The sequence below is a fragment of the Peromyscus eremicus genome, chromosome 1 (assembly GCF_949786415.1).
Source record: "Peromyscus eremicus chromosome 1, PerEre_H2_v1, whole genome shotgun sequence".
NCBI classification, from domain to species: Eukaryota; Metazoa; Chordata; class Mammalia; order Rodentia; family Cricetidae; genus Peromyscus; species Peromyscus eremicus.
The window spans coordinates 140,295,652-140,310,477 of NC_081416.1; the positions used below are offsets into that span (position 1 = coordinate 140,295,652).

General features: G+C 45.8%; 1 protein-coding gene across 2 annotated transcripts in view; it reads right to left on the bottom strand.

Annotated features, from left to right (window-relative positions):
• Atp10a (ATPase phospholipid transporting 10A (putative)) overlaps positions 1-14,826 on the bottom strand; it is a 184,875-nt gene that overhangs the window by 26,777 nt on the left and 143,272 nt on the right. For both annotated transcript variants that reach the window (XM_059273636.1, XM_059273628.1), the window contains exons 8-11: positions 13,286-13,538; positions 9,708-9,925; positions 7,983-8,177; positions 4,747-5,344 (exon numbers count right to left, since the gene is read on the bottom strand). In XM_059273636.1, the coding sequence (XP_059129619.1) occupies positions 4,747-5,344; positions 7,983-8,177; positions 9,708-9,925; positions 13,286-13,538 (1,264 nt within the window). The remainder of the gene's footprint in view (positions 1-4,746; positions 5,345-7,982; positions 8,178-9,707; positions 9,926-13,285; positions 13,539-14,826) is intronic.

The window sequence follows — 14,826 nt, forward strand, 5'->3', positions numbered from 1 at the left end:
TCTACTACTCAAGTTCACCTCATGACAAGCTGGACCTGGCCAGCAATTCAAGAGGTTGACAAAGCATACAGGAGGCTGACAATTGGGGTAAGAAAAAAATCTTATCCTCATGTATGAAGCAGAACATAAACACATGGCATTAAAATGTTTTGGCAGGCCAATTATTTAAAGGTGGCTTCTTATGGTCATTAATGAACACGAAGAGTTGTCCTGGATTATTTTTGTATTTAAATTTACTGAAAGATAAGTTCAAAGACAAAGTCTTAAGTTTGACTGCCTTATACAAAAGTGATATGTCATCACTCTTGAAAGCTTCCTGGGTCTCTGGTCACTGTTTTAACTTGAAATTAAAATACAAACCACCAAGCTCTTCTACTGTCTCTGGAGAGGAGGAGGTGGATGGATCAGTAAAAGAGGCAAGTAGGGCAGTGACTCTGATCAACCACAGTGTTGAAAAACAAACAAACACCCTCCCCCTGAGCCAACTACTTGAATTTAAGTAAGTTAGGTCATTCAAGATTTGGAATAGATGGAGATAGGGTTGGCCATAGGCATCCATTTCTGGGGTGGATGGACACTGAGATATAGAAGGACTGTCTGCACAGGGCCTGGTAAAAAAGAGCACCTGCCCTACCCAGCAAAAACTGCTCACTGGCCTGCCCTCACCCAAGACACAGGACACAAGACTGCACCACTCTTTAGAAGTCTTTTCTACACTGTCAAGCAGCTTCCTGTGAGAGATACCTACAGCACCAAGGCAGGGAAGCCAGAGAAAAGACATAGTGCTGGGGCTTAGAGGACTTGTTTCTATGAATGCTGGAATTGATCTGCGGTCTGGTGGAAGATACAAGATGTTGGGAAAAACTCAAGCTGCACAATGACCATCACCAAGGATCTGGGGAGTCTAAGGAGATTGCAGTGTGGAACAGGGTGTGCATCCCCCATGATTTTGCCCCTATCTGGGACCAAGGCTGGGAGGGTGCTGACTCAGGCTAAAGTCATAACATTCTCAATGCATGTGAGGTCACAGTCATGCAAAAGCCTCTTCTTCTTTCTGATATTCTACAGCAATCTATGTCCTTTGTTACCTACCTACTAATGGAAGGGATTCTGTGTCTGATGTTCAGCTCCCTAGGTAATGGAACTAGTGCACCCAGAAGTGGAAGCCAGGCTGCCAGTACCTTCACTGAGGGCTCCGTACAGAAGGATGCTGAGACTGCACCAGGGCGGGCCCTGGAGAAGCAGACATAGTACCAGAGTGACAGCTCTGGCCAGTGTGGAAAGATGGTATGCATGTTCACCAACTGCCAGACACAGAAGGGCTAAGAGAGCTGCAGCTAGCCAGACATTGGGGAAATGCTGCTGATGCTTACAACACTAAGAGGCTCCCAAGGGGAGTATTCAGTTTCTCTTCTTGAGCTCAATGTGTGTTTTTACAAAGTGCTCAGTGTTACTTCTTTTATACTTTGGAAATCCTATTTTCCTAATAAGGAATTGAACTTTATTAAGGCAGGAAACAGGGGGAAGGTGATTCTCTACTCATTCATGAAAACAACAACAACAACAAATCATTTACCTATGTGCTGGGTAGCAGCATGTTAGCCCTTGCTGGGCAGTGGGCTACAATGAACCCGTAGTCATCCTTCATCTCAGGAAAAGGGCAGAGCAGACTATACAAAGTGGCGACTCTCCCAAACCACAGGCAAGAGAATTTTGAAGGGAGCAGACAGAGGAGTGGGAAGGGGGTCCTGCTTATGCTGCCAGTCCATGTCATACCAGGCACTGAGCCAGTGTGTACAGAGCTTCCTGTGAGCTAGGCTTTGACACACAGAAAGCGAATGACTCATCCACGGTCACAGAGCCAGGACGTCTGGACCTGGTGTTTGAACAGAGGTCTGTGAAGACAGGGGTAGGGTGGCGCTTTGTAACCAACACTACACAACTTCCCACCATGGCAGGCAAGACAAAGACTTGGCTATGTGCTGATAATGCCACCTAGCCCCTCCCACTCTGTCATATTCACTATTGCTCAGCCAGTTCATGATGCTTTGGGTAAAGTACTGCAAGCTCTTTGAAGAAAGTGGGTGGGGTTACATCTAGCTATGAGACCTGTGTACCCTCCTAATATCACCATCTGTGCGCAGGTGGAGTGGCCTGGCCACTACGTGTTGCCTCTTGATTGCACCTAGCCATTTGTACCAAGTCCGCTCTTCTCCACACCTGCCTCACTTTTTCATGGCCACATGTCCAGGTGGGTGAGTTCACAGTGACCCCCCCCCTCCCCCCCAGTGCTATGCTCCAGCTGCTTTTCCCGGTGTCTACACTGTCTCAGTCTTAACTTGCCCATTACACTTATACATCTTTCCTATCCAAACCAACTGCAATATTTCCCAGAGGAAGGTGCAAATGCACACTAACAAATTATTTTTATTTGCCCTACTTGCTGTGCGCCTCTTGAGAATATGAGATATAATTGTCGTTACCCGGGCCTTCTAGGAGGTAAGAGATTTGAGCTCTGCTCTTCATATCTGCAGCTAACCAGAGATGGCAAGTTTCTTCCTGAGGCCCACAATAGGGAGCCGACAGAAACAAGGCACACAGGTGTACCCAACCCTGTGTTAGGGCTACATGACTGAGTGGAAAGGGCTGTTAAGTCTCCCCAAAGGGGAGTGTAGGCTCCTCAACCTTGACCTTAAAGTTGGTTCTGGATAGGTCTTGTAAAAGGTAAATATTCTCCTGCCTTGCAATGCTGCATAAGAAAATCCTTGGGCACACTTAGCAGCCACCATCCCTGGTCCTCTGCCTGTTCCCTCCTCATCTGCTAATGAATGTCCTGACAGTGCCCCAGATAATGCTCCTTTCCCTGTGGCGTATTAGGAGAAAAGGAGGAATAAGACAGCAAGCAGTCCAGTGTTTATTTAATGACATCTCTTTCTGAGATATCTTTAGTACTGGTGGGCATTAAAATGTCTTTTTTAAAGCGAAACAATGGTGACGCAGTTTGAATGCTCCGAAGGGCCATGTGTTAAAGGCGTGGTCCCACTATTTTGGAGCAGGGTGGATGTTGTCCACAGACCGAAGCTTGATGGAAGGTCACTAGATCACCAGGGATATGCTTTCAAAGAGGTCGGTAGGATCTGGACTGCACCCCCTTCCACTTTTGCTTCCCAGCCATGAGATAAGAGGTTTGTTCTACTAAGTTGAGCCTACAATGACACCCTCATCACTATCATAAGAGTGAGAAGATCAACCGTGTACTGAAACCTCTAAACTGTGAGCTGAAATAACACTTCTCTTTATAGACTGATTTTCTCAAGTGTTTTGTTGTAGTGATGTAAAGTTGACTAACAGGCGGTGTTACAAGAGTTAGTATTCAGAGTTTCTTCATGGTCTGTCTATACAGTTGAGATGTTCTTAAACATCTTAAAATACTCACATACTGGCACAGAGCACACATGTGGCATGGCTGTGACGTCCTCCATGGAGTATGTTTCCTTGAACAGCTTGGCAGGGCTTACTGCCCTCCATCTAGGACAGGACAGGCTGCTTTGGCTGACTTTTTCCCCACCCCACATGTCAATGAGTTCATTCTTTGACAAATCCATGCATATATAAAGTGCATCCCGATCACTGTCCCCCTGCCCCTCTAATCTCCCTCCCACTCCCACCACAAGCCTTTCTCCATACGGTCCCTTTTCCTTGTGATATGACCCCTTACTTGTGTTAGAGGCTGAAGCCTGGTAGTCCATCACTCTGCCTTTAATTACTGCCATTATAAAACAGGGCAGAGGTGATCATGGGAGTAGAAGGAAATCTGCTCAGATAACTGCCTTCTCTGTGCTTTCTTTCATGTAGATGTAAATCAGAGTCAAGAATAAGAATGAAGTTTATCTGGGCATGGAAAAGTCACTTCACTAATAGCATTCTGCCCCAAGTTTGCTGTTAAGGGCATCAAGAACTCTTTAAACAGAGTCTCACGGCAGGTGGTACTCAAGCTGATTACAAGCTATGACAGTCAGGAAGACTACAGGGGTAAAGCAGCCGAGCCTGGGCTCGAACCCTTGGACCACAAGCAGCATTCAGCCTCTACCTTCCTCCTGACTCCCAGAGGTGATCTCACTCCTTGGTTCTCACTGGTGTGCTGGCAGGGGGAAAACCAAGTCGGCTTTACAATGTGGCTTTCGCCTTCCTTCTGAAGGTCAGGGGCACTTCTAGCTGGACACAGTCACAACCTCTTTTGATGGGCAATTGCACTGTGATTTTAAAACCACATTTTAACTCATAAGCAATGGAGAGAGACTGACAAGAGGCTGCTTGACCCACTGAGAGCAGAGGAAAGAGGCTGGCAGGCCCATTTCTTGTGACCACAGTCTACTCTTACACCTTATAATAGGCTGACCACTGTGGCCTAGAACACAAAGCTGCCCCAGATCTACAGTAGGAAGAAAACTTCCAGAACTTCTCATCTAAAGTGTCCCCATCTTCTTTGCTTATATTTAAAGTGTGATGCTTCCCAAGTGATCTCCAACTCTACTATGCTAGAGGGCATAAGAGGGCTGGGTCAAAGTGCAAAAGCCCCCTAAATGCATACCAGTGTAAAACCTTGGTACTTAGAACCCTGGGATTCTCTCAAAGGGCCTGAACTCCAGAAAAGATTAATGAAACTTCCTTTACTCGGCTGGGTGGATTTCTCAAAAAGCCCTTCCTGACTCTGGGGTGCCGTGGGAGAGGAGGAGACTGGTTTACCTGAGGAGCACGGCAGCAAAAGGTCCATGACCACTGAATCGGCCCCCTTGGTGTAGACGTTGATCTCGTCAGTCAGCGGGTGTCGGATCACCACTGACATCCTTTTGCGGGTGGAATCGAATCCAAGCGTGTGCAGCAGCTCGAAGGTGAGCCTGCCTAGGTGAGGCAGCTCCACGGACACCTGGTCGTGAAGTCGGTCCACCAGCGTGCAGCTGTAGGCTCTGGCTGCATACACCAGTGCAGCCTCATCCGGGCTCTCGGCCTCATAGCGCAGCTCCCGTTCCTGCTGCTTCGCCTCCTCCCCAGGGCACTTCTCTGGAGTGCATTCTGGGGTCCAACCTTCTGCCTGGGCCGCCTGGCTGCTATAGCCATTGCTGGCAATGGCTGGTGCTACTTGGTCTAGCTTCTCCTCCAGCCTGAGAATCATGTTGTCCTGAGACAGGCTGGGCAGGAAACCAGATCCAGTTTTGTGGCTGGATTTACTGGTGGTCAGGTTCCCAATACTGCTGCAGCCGGAAGCCAGGCGGCTGGGTGTGAACCTCCGAAGGAAATCTTCTATGGTCTTCACTGGGGACTTCAGCTCAAACCTCACCCTCACCTGTAGGGGAAGCAGTCCAGTCAAGTGAGAAAAATCCCACTGATCCCTCACTCTTCATAAGAGCCTCAGAGGAGCAAGTGGCTCACTGATGCCTGGCGTAAAACTGGGTCTGTCTCCTCCACCCATGCTCCAATTAGAAAGCCACTTCAGGACTAGCATGATGGGCCCAACCTGTAATCCCAGTATTCAGGAGGCTGAGGCAGGAGAACCACAAATTCACAGTCTTGGCTACTTAAGAGATTATTCTTCTGACTTGTATCCATAAAAATGTTTATATACAAGTCATACTTCTAAACCCAAAAGAATCTTTCTCAGCAAATAATAGACTGATTCATGATCCAAATCACTAAAAAGTCTTAACAAGCATAAGAAAAGAAAAAGGAGTCATGCACATAACATTGTTAAAGATTCAAAAGGTTCACAACGGAGCAATGAAGCCACACTTTATTTAAAGAGCAAATGTTGAAACAACAGAAAACTGAAATACATATGAGCTCCAGTCAGACCAAATTCCAGCATGAAGGGAGGCCGCATGAAGTCCCACCCCTAGCTATGGAGCTGTTGGCAATTGATAGCTTCCCAGAGAGTGGGGGAAAAGTCACTTTTCAAGGTGTGGCCCCTGCTAAGTTGACCAAGCTCCAGTGATGGCTATACCTCCATCAGTATATGGGCAGCACAAATTGTACTTAATCAGTTTTAAAATGGGGTAGGGGAAAGACATCCAAAAATTGAGTGGGTAGGGAAGTAGAGTGGCTATGGAAGGAGCTGGAGGAAGGGGTTACCATAATAAAAACTCATTGTAAGAAATTCTCAAAGAAAGAAGAAGAAGAAAAGACAAGGAAAACAAGATGGGGGGAAAAAAGCTAATGTTGAAACAACCCAAAACTAAATTGTAAGGATTCTTAAAACTCTGTAACTGATCCTTGAGGACCAAAGCTTTGAATTACCATAATAATTTCCAGCTAACCAGGCATTAGGAAAAGTGGGACACTGGCCTAAATTATGACAAGAGCATTTTTCCTTCAGTCCTATAGTGTCTCTGTCTTGATTTGATTCTTTTGGTTCCGGGAACTGAGTCCAGGACCTCACACATGCTAAGCCTATTTTCTTCCTCGGAACCACACTCCATGTCCATTAGAATGACTAAACATACTCTATGTCTGAATGGGGGATAGGCTTTACCATGCAGCACTTGGTAACTCCAAAGGCTCCTGACGGTGCCATTTCCTGCCCCCACCCCAGATGCAGGAACAGAAATGTATCTAGAAACATGTTCGTTTTCAGTCCAAAGGTGGGTGATTAAATATTCTGTTCCCTCTGTGGAACTGACAGCACATGTGACAACTTTCAAAACACACCTTAGTTACCTTGGAGTCTCTTGCTTATTTAACAACTGCTATATTGCTTTTATCTCTTAGGCAGAGGGTAACCTAGGAAACACTCAGCCCTCCAGGGATGTACATGGCAGAGGGCTTTATTACTTTGTGATAAAAGTTCACAAGGCCGGGTGAGGGATGCTTAGGAAGCTTGTACCACAGTAGGAATAAGCTTCTGCTCAGAGCTGGCAGGCAATACACACTTGTGGTCTGGACTGTACGGAACTGCCCACTTGGGATCTTTCAGGTCCCTTGGGGCCTCACCAGATTGAAGCAGTGAGAATTAAGAGCATAGCTAAGTAGCAAATGCTTTCTGATATACTGCCAGAGTAGGAGCATTGGTTCACATCTTGCTCACCCCACATTAACACACCAGTAGAAGCTGCTGGAAGAGCTGAGTCAGAAGGCTGGTGGAGGGAAGGTCTGAGGCACACACTCAGCCATGAACAACATTTCCATCCATTTCTTGCCTGGTACGAACAACGAGGCTCACAGGCATCCATTAGGCAGCCTGACTCATGAGGACAATTCTCGGAGGAACACTTGTATTACATAGGAGCCCTTTTCATATAAACCTCTCCCCAAAAAGAATCTTAATGTTAGACCAAAGCAAACCGCAACTTGGGTACTGCTGATTCCAAAACCCTAAATAATCTCTGACTGAATCACTCTCATCCACTTCACCTTGGGGAACAATGATAAATGTATTTATTACTATCACCTTATTTCTTCTGTGTACCCAAACTTGACTCTGAGACCTTCCCATAAATCTTCACCACTGCTCTATGGCCCAGATGACATATCCAAGCACAGTGATGAGAATAACATGTCTAAGGCTTCAAGTGAGGGTTGAAAGTTCATAAATCTTGTCCCAGAATCTGTCCCCCAGCCATCTTTATCATCCCTTTTATATGATTCTGGAAGCCTGAGGCTCTCTGGGTAAGTCACTGGGTAACCATCCTTCTGACCCTGCCCAAGGCCAACAGGTTCCAAAGAGCCAGGGGAAGTGTGGCTTCTCAAAGTCATGTGGCTACACATGGCCTTTGTGTACACCCTTCCATTCTGGGCTCTGTCCTTGCACCTACTGCAGCTTGCTGGCCACTTTGTCTCTGTTGAATCCCAGTAAGCCTGAGGCACCATCCCCATGAGCAGCTTCCTGCAGGAAGGTGAACCATGCTTACTACCTTCAGCCAAGAGTCACAATGCAGGCCTCAGAGAGCGTCAAGGACACCTTGGGGTCTCATGGATATTGCAGAACTTGCCTTTTGTCGTGGCTGATCTGGAGACGTAACAACTACTGTGTTGCAGATGGTAAGTGCGATGAAGAAGTCAAAAACATCAGAGAGCTCAGGTGAGAGGTGGGCCAGAGGGTGCTCCTGGTGCCTTGAAACGGCGAGGCTCCTGTCACACTCACTCACCTTCTCCAACAGCTTGGGGTCAGGAGTAATGTCTTTCTCCTGGGAAGAAAATAGAGCTGCATAGTGAGTTCGACCCAGTAACCTGCTAAGTGCTTTGGTACTTAACTGTTTAAGTACACTTGAATTTATTATAAAGTATGAATAGAATTTTATTGCAATATAGACATGTCATTTTGCAATTGTACATTATATGTAACTTTAATTGTATAAAATACATAGTGAAATAAATGGATATATTATTATTATATGTGAATATACTTCTTAGGAGATAAAAATAAGATATACTATCAATCTAGAAAAACTCAAGCAGTCTGTTTATCTCAGTGCCCCACAAGATAATATCTACCTTTTGAAAATCATGTTTCTACATGTCCCTGAGATATCACCTCTTTACATTTAACTAATTAAAATATTTTACATAATCAATATATTTTATATGAAAATTGACAGTTTTCTCTCAAAGCCCATCATATGAACATTTCTACAGCTTAAGATTATACGAGAACACATTTTAAAAACCATCCTCAAAAGCTGGGTGGCAGTGGCACATGCTTTTAATCCCAGCACTCAGGAGGCAGAGCCAGGTGGATCTCTGCATCTCTGGGAGTTCCAGCCCAGCCTGGTCTATGGAGCAAGATCCAGAACAGGCACCAAAACTACATGGAGAAACCCTATCTTGAGGGGAAAATAATCCTCAAAGTGGATGGACATACCGTAATTATCTGCGTACCCTTTCTCACTAGATATTTAACTTTCATCATTCTGCTGGTATGAGTAACATATTGGTAAACTTGTTATAGTAATTGTTGACTGAGGGACTAAATTGCTAGTTCAGAAAGCTTGAATATGCATGTACTCTTGATATATATTGCAGAATGCTGGAAGGAAAACATGTTCCAGTGAAGTCTTCCTCTTCCCTCCCAGAGCCTTCCTTTCTTTCCTCGTGACAAGTATGAACCCAAAGATTAACACCCACAATTCTAGATACCTGTACTTAAATGGTAGCTTCTATATGGGTCTAGAAAGTGTTAAAAGAATGAGACAATCCAAAGTGAGCACAAATGATTTTCTCTCTGTTCTTAAAACATTGCAGAAGTCAAAGGATCTTGTCAGAGCCTGTTACTCACTTCTAGAAATTTCTCTGCCTAATGACAGTGGTCCATAAACACATTCACTTACTGACAAGACAAGAGAGAAATCTGCTTTGTGCTCATCTAATTAAAACTTTATGGGGCAGGTAATCGGCTCTGCCTCTTCACACATGTCATCTTGTTCTGATGTTTTGTTCATTTCATTGGGCTAGGCTTCCTCTTTGTCACCCTCTTTAGGTGGCTCACTTGGCAACCATCCAGCAGCAGACGCCATGGCAAAGAGGCAGAATAAGTGTTTCAAGAAAGACACAATGGTAGAGAGGGGGGTTGGCCAGAGAGCTTCTGCTCGTGGAGCACAGCCAAGCCCGAGCTTATTTGTGTGATTAAAAAGAAAGAATTTTGATTATCAGAGACAATGGACAGTGGGAAAAACGCAGGATGAAAGGCTGCCATCCCTCCAGGAGGGCCACACACTCACGATGGGGCTGCTGAAGGCAGTGTGCTTAGACCGCATGCTGGCTCTCTTGGCCTCAACCCGACTGCCCGAGCGTCGGTGGGATTTGATACTTTGGCTCTTGTGATTCATTCGGATGCTCTGATGGCTCCCAGTGCTGCCACGGTGGGTTACTGTGCCCACCTTGGGCACCACTTCCTCCTCTTCTGAGTCCACCTCTTGGTACCTGGCCAGTCGCTGGGCTATGGGGACAGGAACACAGTGTAAGACATCATGGGGGCAGACTTCATCAATTCAGGGTGTTGGAGGTTCTACAATCCTCTGTCCCAGGGGACACCTCATCCTCACTCTCTAATGGTAAGGTATGTACTTAGTGATTGTTTCACTGATGAGGGGCTTTAGAAAGTTCCTACCACATCCCTACTTACCTGCACTCTCCACGAACTTACTGAGTGGGCACACCCGAAGACAGTGGAACTTTTTGGCTTTATTGTAGTGTTTAATGACAGTCAGAATCTTTCACAGGTAAGAATACCAAGTCCCATGTCAGAAAATTTAAGGAACTTATTAAGGTTCTACAACACAGGAGAAGGGAGATGAAGGTGGCACCCAGGTCCAAGGGGTTCCAAAGCCTGGCACAGTGGCTACACTGCCATACTCAACCAGACTTGGACTCCCAACCGGTCTTCGCTTCCAGTATAGCTTAGATATGTTTTGGTCTGGTAAAAGGCAGGGCAGACTGCAGGCCTGCCAACACAACAGGGTTCCTGAAAGATTCCCTGCCCTGGGGTGGCCAGGGCATTCTCTATGTGAAATGGAGGCTATGCACCACTGTAGATGTCTTGCACATGGCCATGTGGGTGAGGGAGCTCTCTACATGTATGTACCACTGGACTGTGAAGTGCTACTGATCAGCAAGGTGCACTCTCTTGAGACTGCACAGATGGCTACATGTAGCTAGGACTGGACGCAGCCAATAAGGCTCTGTCCACAAGGATCTTGACTACGGTCCTAAGCTTCAGTCACTGGGAGCCACTGCCAAGTTAGGAACCCCACATCCACATGGGTGCTTGAAAAAATGGCATGAAGAGGAGCTCACACCATGGTTTCTTGCCAGTGGCTCTCAACAAATCTTCCCAGGTTTGCCAGTCTGAGTCATGGGTGAGCAACAAGGAACCTCTTCAGGATTACTCCTTCAAACCAAGTATTTAACCAGAAGTTCAAGTGCTGCCACAGCACTCGGCAGAAGCATTAGGGCAGCCTAATATCAGTGGACTTCTGAGACATGCCCAAAAAAGAGTGTGCCCATGGGATTAGTCAGCTGTGGGAGCCCAGAGAGGTTTCCTAGTGAGATCTGAGCTTGCTTTACCCAGCAGGGCTGCATAAAGGGGATGGATTGACTATGAACATGTTTACCAGGTGTTTGGAAGGGTCTGCACTTGGCTGTACTAATGGGAGGTCTTTTTCTCCACCCCTTGCCATTCCTTTAAAAAGCCCTTTAGAAGAATCAGAAGGAGCTGGTGGATTAGGATCCAGGCCCTCCCAAGACTATTCTGTGTTTCTATCTGTCTCTCTCCCCTCTATATTTCTATCTAAATCTCTTATCCCTGAGGAAAAAGGTGGGGGCGGGTCCCCTACAGTCAGCCATATGAGCAATTCTTTTCTATTAATCATCAGGCCTTCCTTCAGCGATGAGAAAAACAGGGATAAGGAAGAAGTCACCTGCCCACTGTCATCAGGCTAAGTACTTCTCCACAGCAGGAGGCCAATATCCCATCTGTTTTCTGGTGACGTAAGTCCCAATGTGCGAGCTGGATGGCAGGGAAAAGCAAAATCTGGGCATGTAATTGTGCCCACTTTCTGGCACTGTGTATTGAGTTGGCTCCAGGTTGGAGAGGGACAATCTGTAACCCTCAGGCCTCCTCCTTCCCTCTGAGGCTGTGGAGCCAGGCAGGAGTCACTGCTGTTGTACTGTGGACTGAGGCTGTTTGTGACTTTAGAAGCCTCAGAGAAGCCCAGACCTAGGCCTGCAGCCAGCTAGCTATAGGTTATCAGGCCATGAAGCGAGAGAAGAATATGCCCGTAGTCTCTGTGGCGGGCTCTGGCATGTTGAGTTGGGGTCCACTGTTCAGATTTGTATTCACAGTGAGTGTCAACCCATGGGCTGAACCAACTGAAGATGATATGTATCCAGTGCTGGCACTTCTGCACTTCATGTCATGAAGATACATAAAGATTGTTTCATTCCTCAAATGCTTTACTGTGTCCTCTGGAGGTGACTTCTATGATTCTTTCCTATGGAGTCTATGATCCCAACTTTATTTTGTTAATTGTGCTATTAATATTATCTTTGACTGACAAATCAGAACTGTACGTATCTACAGGGTATAGATGTTTTGTTCTCATATTTGTATAACATGTACTATACATGCACATGAAGCTAATTAATATATCCATCACCTCACCAAGAGGAAACATCAGCATCGATTCAAGGCACTGCTGTGCAAGAGATCTCAAACCTGCTCTTGTCTATCTGAAACTGAGTTCCAGCTTTCAAGCTACTGTAAATACAATGACTGGGAGAAGACTCCAGTCACAAAGCTGAGCAGTTGGGAAGGGGATGGGTAGGCAAGAGGGTTAGAGTGTGAGGTACGGACAGGGGAATGGGATTAGGAAAATAGATAGGGCAGATGGGTAAAGGCATGGAAAACACCAGTAGCGCTTTATTTGGGGGTGCAAATAAAATGTTAAAGAGCAGGCAGATTCCTAAGCCTTCTGTTATACTGTATGCAGAAGAAGACACTGGCCAACAAGGTAATTCTTAGGTGCTGGAGAGATAGCTCAGCAGCTACAGATGTGGTCATTCACTGACTCCCCCTTTCACCCTTCATTCTCTTTGGCAGTGTGTGTTTCTTTGTTATTCTTATCTGAAAGAAGAGAATTCTGTTTACAAAGCAAGGGAGCTTTAACGCTGCTATTACTCTAGAAATATGGCTGTCTTGCAAGTAGCCTTATCATGTTTTTTCTCTGGTCAAGGGGCTTAGAAAGCTGACGGCTTTCCCTGAGCCTTCCTTTAGCAAAGAAGGAGGCAGCAAAGGATAAGGAAAGGAGAGACAAGAGGCGGGGCTGCCTGAGTAACCAGAAGTGAAGAGACTCATTTCTCTCAGGCTGCAACGGACATTGTGTTCCAAGGCTAAGAATGCAGCGCAAAGTACATAATGCCCATCTGAGAATTCTCAGCTGATAGCTGGAAGATAGCTGAGTGACCACAGAAAAATCTCTCTGTCCCTCTGTGGGACAAAGTAAAGCCACTGCAGAAACTAGCACTTCAAGGGTGCTCTGCCTGGCTGCTGCGCTTGCCTGACAGAAAAATGAGCCAAAACAGATGTGTATCATTCCAGACACAGCATCGAGCAGGGCAATGTCAGCTCACTCTATAAATAGCACCAGGCTCCCAAGTGATCGCCAAGGATTTATCCTTCCTTGAAAGCCAGCAAGTCCTGTAACTTGTGGATGGTTTCTCCTCCTTCCTGCCCATGCAGCATCAGAGAGAGCAGCTTTCTTATCCAGCCTAGACTGGAGGCCTCTGTCCTCACACTCACCATTGGCATCATGAGAATATTCTACGCCAGATACAGTGCATCTTCGAAAAACCATCTTATTCTCAGTTAAAGTGCCAGTCTTGTCTGAGAAGATGTATTGTATCTGCCCTAAGTCTTCCGTGATGTTCAGAGCTCGGCACTGCAGCTGCGAATCTGTCTCTTCATCATACAGTTCTATATCTTGGTTAATGAAGTATACTTGGCACACCTTAACAATTTCAATGGAAACATATAAGGAAATCGGGATCAAAACCTAGAAGACAAAGGCACACAGAATGAATGACTAGGAGAATCAGGGAGCAGTGGAGTTAATCCAATCGACTCAAATCAAAAGACAAATGACCAAGGAAGCAGGAGCTGTACTGTACCTTTAAGAGCTTAAATAGGTTGGCTTAAAGTCACTATTGGAAAAGGATTAGAGAACTGGCAAAGAGCATAAACTAGAATAGCCTAGGTTGGTGCAATCGCAGAGCGGAAATCCACTCCTATGTCTGGAAGGACAACGACGGCCTGGAGACTAAGTTGTGCTTGAGAGGGGCTAGGAAAGGAAGAGAGAAGAGAAGAAAACAGGCACATTCAGAGTACTCATGAGCAAAGTGACCTCTAACCATAGCAGCACTCTCCCTCAGGTTTCCCCTGGGCCCTGGTGACAGGAGCTGTCTATCACCCAGGGGTGTGTCCAGTCTAGGGGGCAGCCATGAAATGAAAACAGTTGTTTCAGTGGCTGGTTTTATGTTGCAGGACAATTTTTGTGATCTCGTGCAATAGAGAGCAAAGGGAAGATGGCTTGAGAAAAATACCCAGTTATGGTTTGATCATTCAAGCAAGACCAACCTTCTGGAGATGAATGTTTATTTGTAGAATCACAGCACTGAACTAACATTTATGAGCCCAGAATATTATATTATGACTAACTGGGGTCTCTTGGTAAATTAATTATGCTAATAAGACATCAAATATTATCCTAACTCAAGGCTAGAACAAAATTTGCATTTACAAAAAAGACTACTCTGGAATGTTAAATGAGACCGTTTTCCCACTGTAGGAAGCACTTGTGATAAGAGGCAGGGATTTCTCAGGCAAGGCTCGACATATCCTCTGGTTACTGTGTTCTCAGAGGAGTTAGCAGTGACCCTCACTGCCCCTTAGAGCTCTGGGGTTATCCTTACTCTTTAACAGACCTTCCTAGGTGCTGCCTCTCAGTTGCAGACAGGGAGGTGCATGAATGCACACTACTGCTACTGAAAACCAATGCTGATACATGCAGCAGCATCGTGATCAATCCTGGAAGAGAGTCTCATCTGCAGAGATGCTATGAATGAAGTAGCTTGGGGTTTGGCTCATAGCAAAGTGTTCACGTTGGTTTCCTAGTTTTTATGGAGTACAACATCAATATAACACACTTGTGTCTGTGACACTGGTGAGGGATACATGTGGATGTTCTCCATTGGTGTCTGAAAATTTTCTGTAAATCTAAAAATTACTCCCAGATAAAATTCCTTTTTTAAAACAGTAAACAGAACTAAGGGTATAGTCCAATG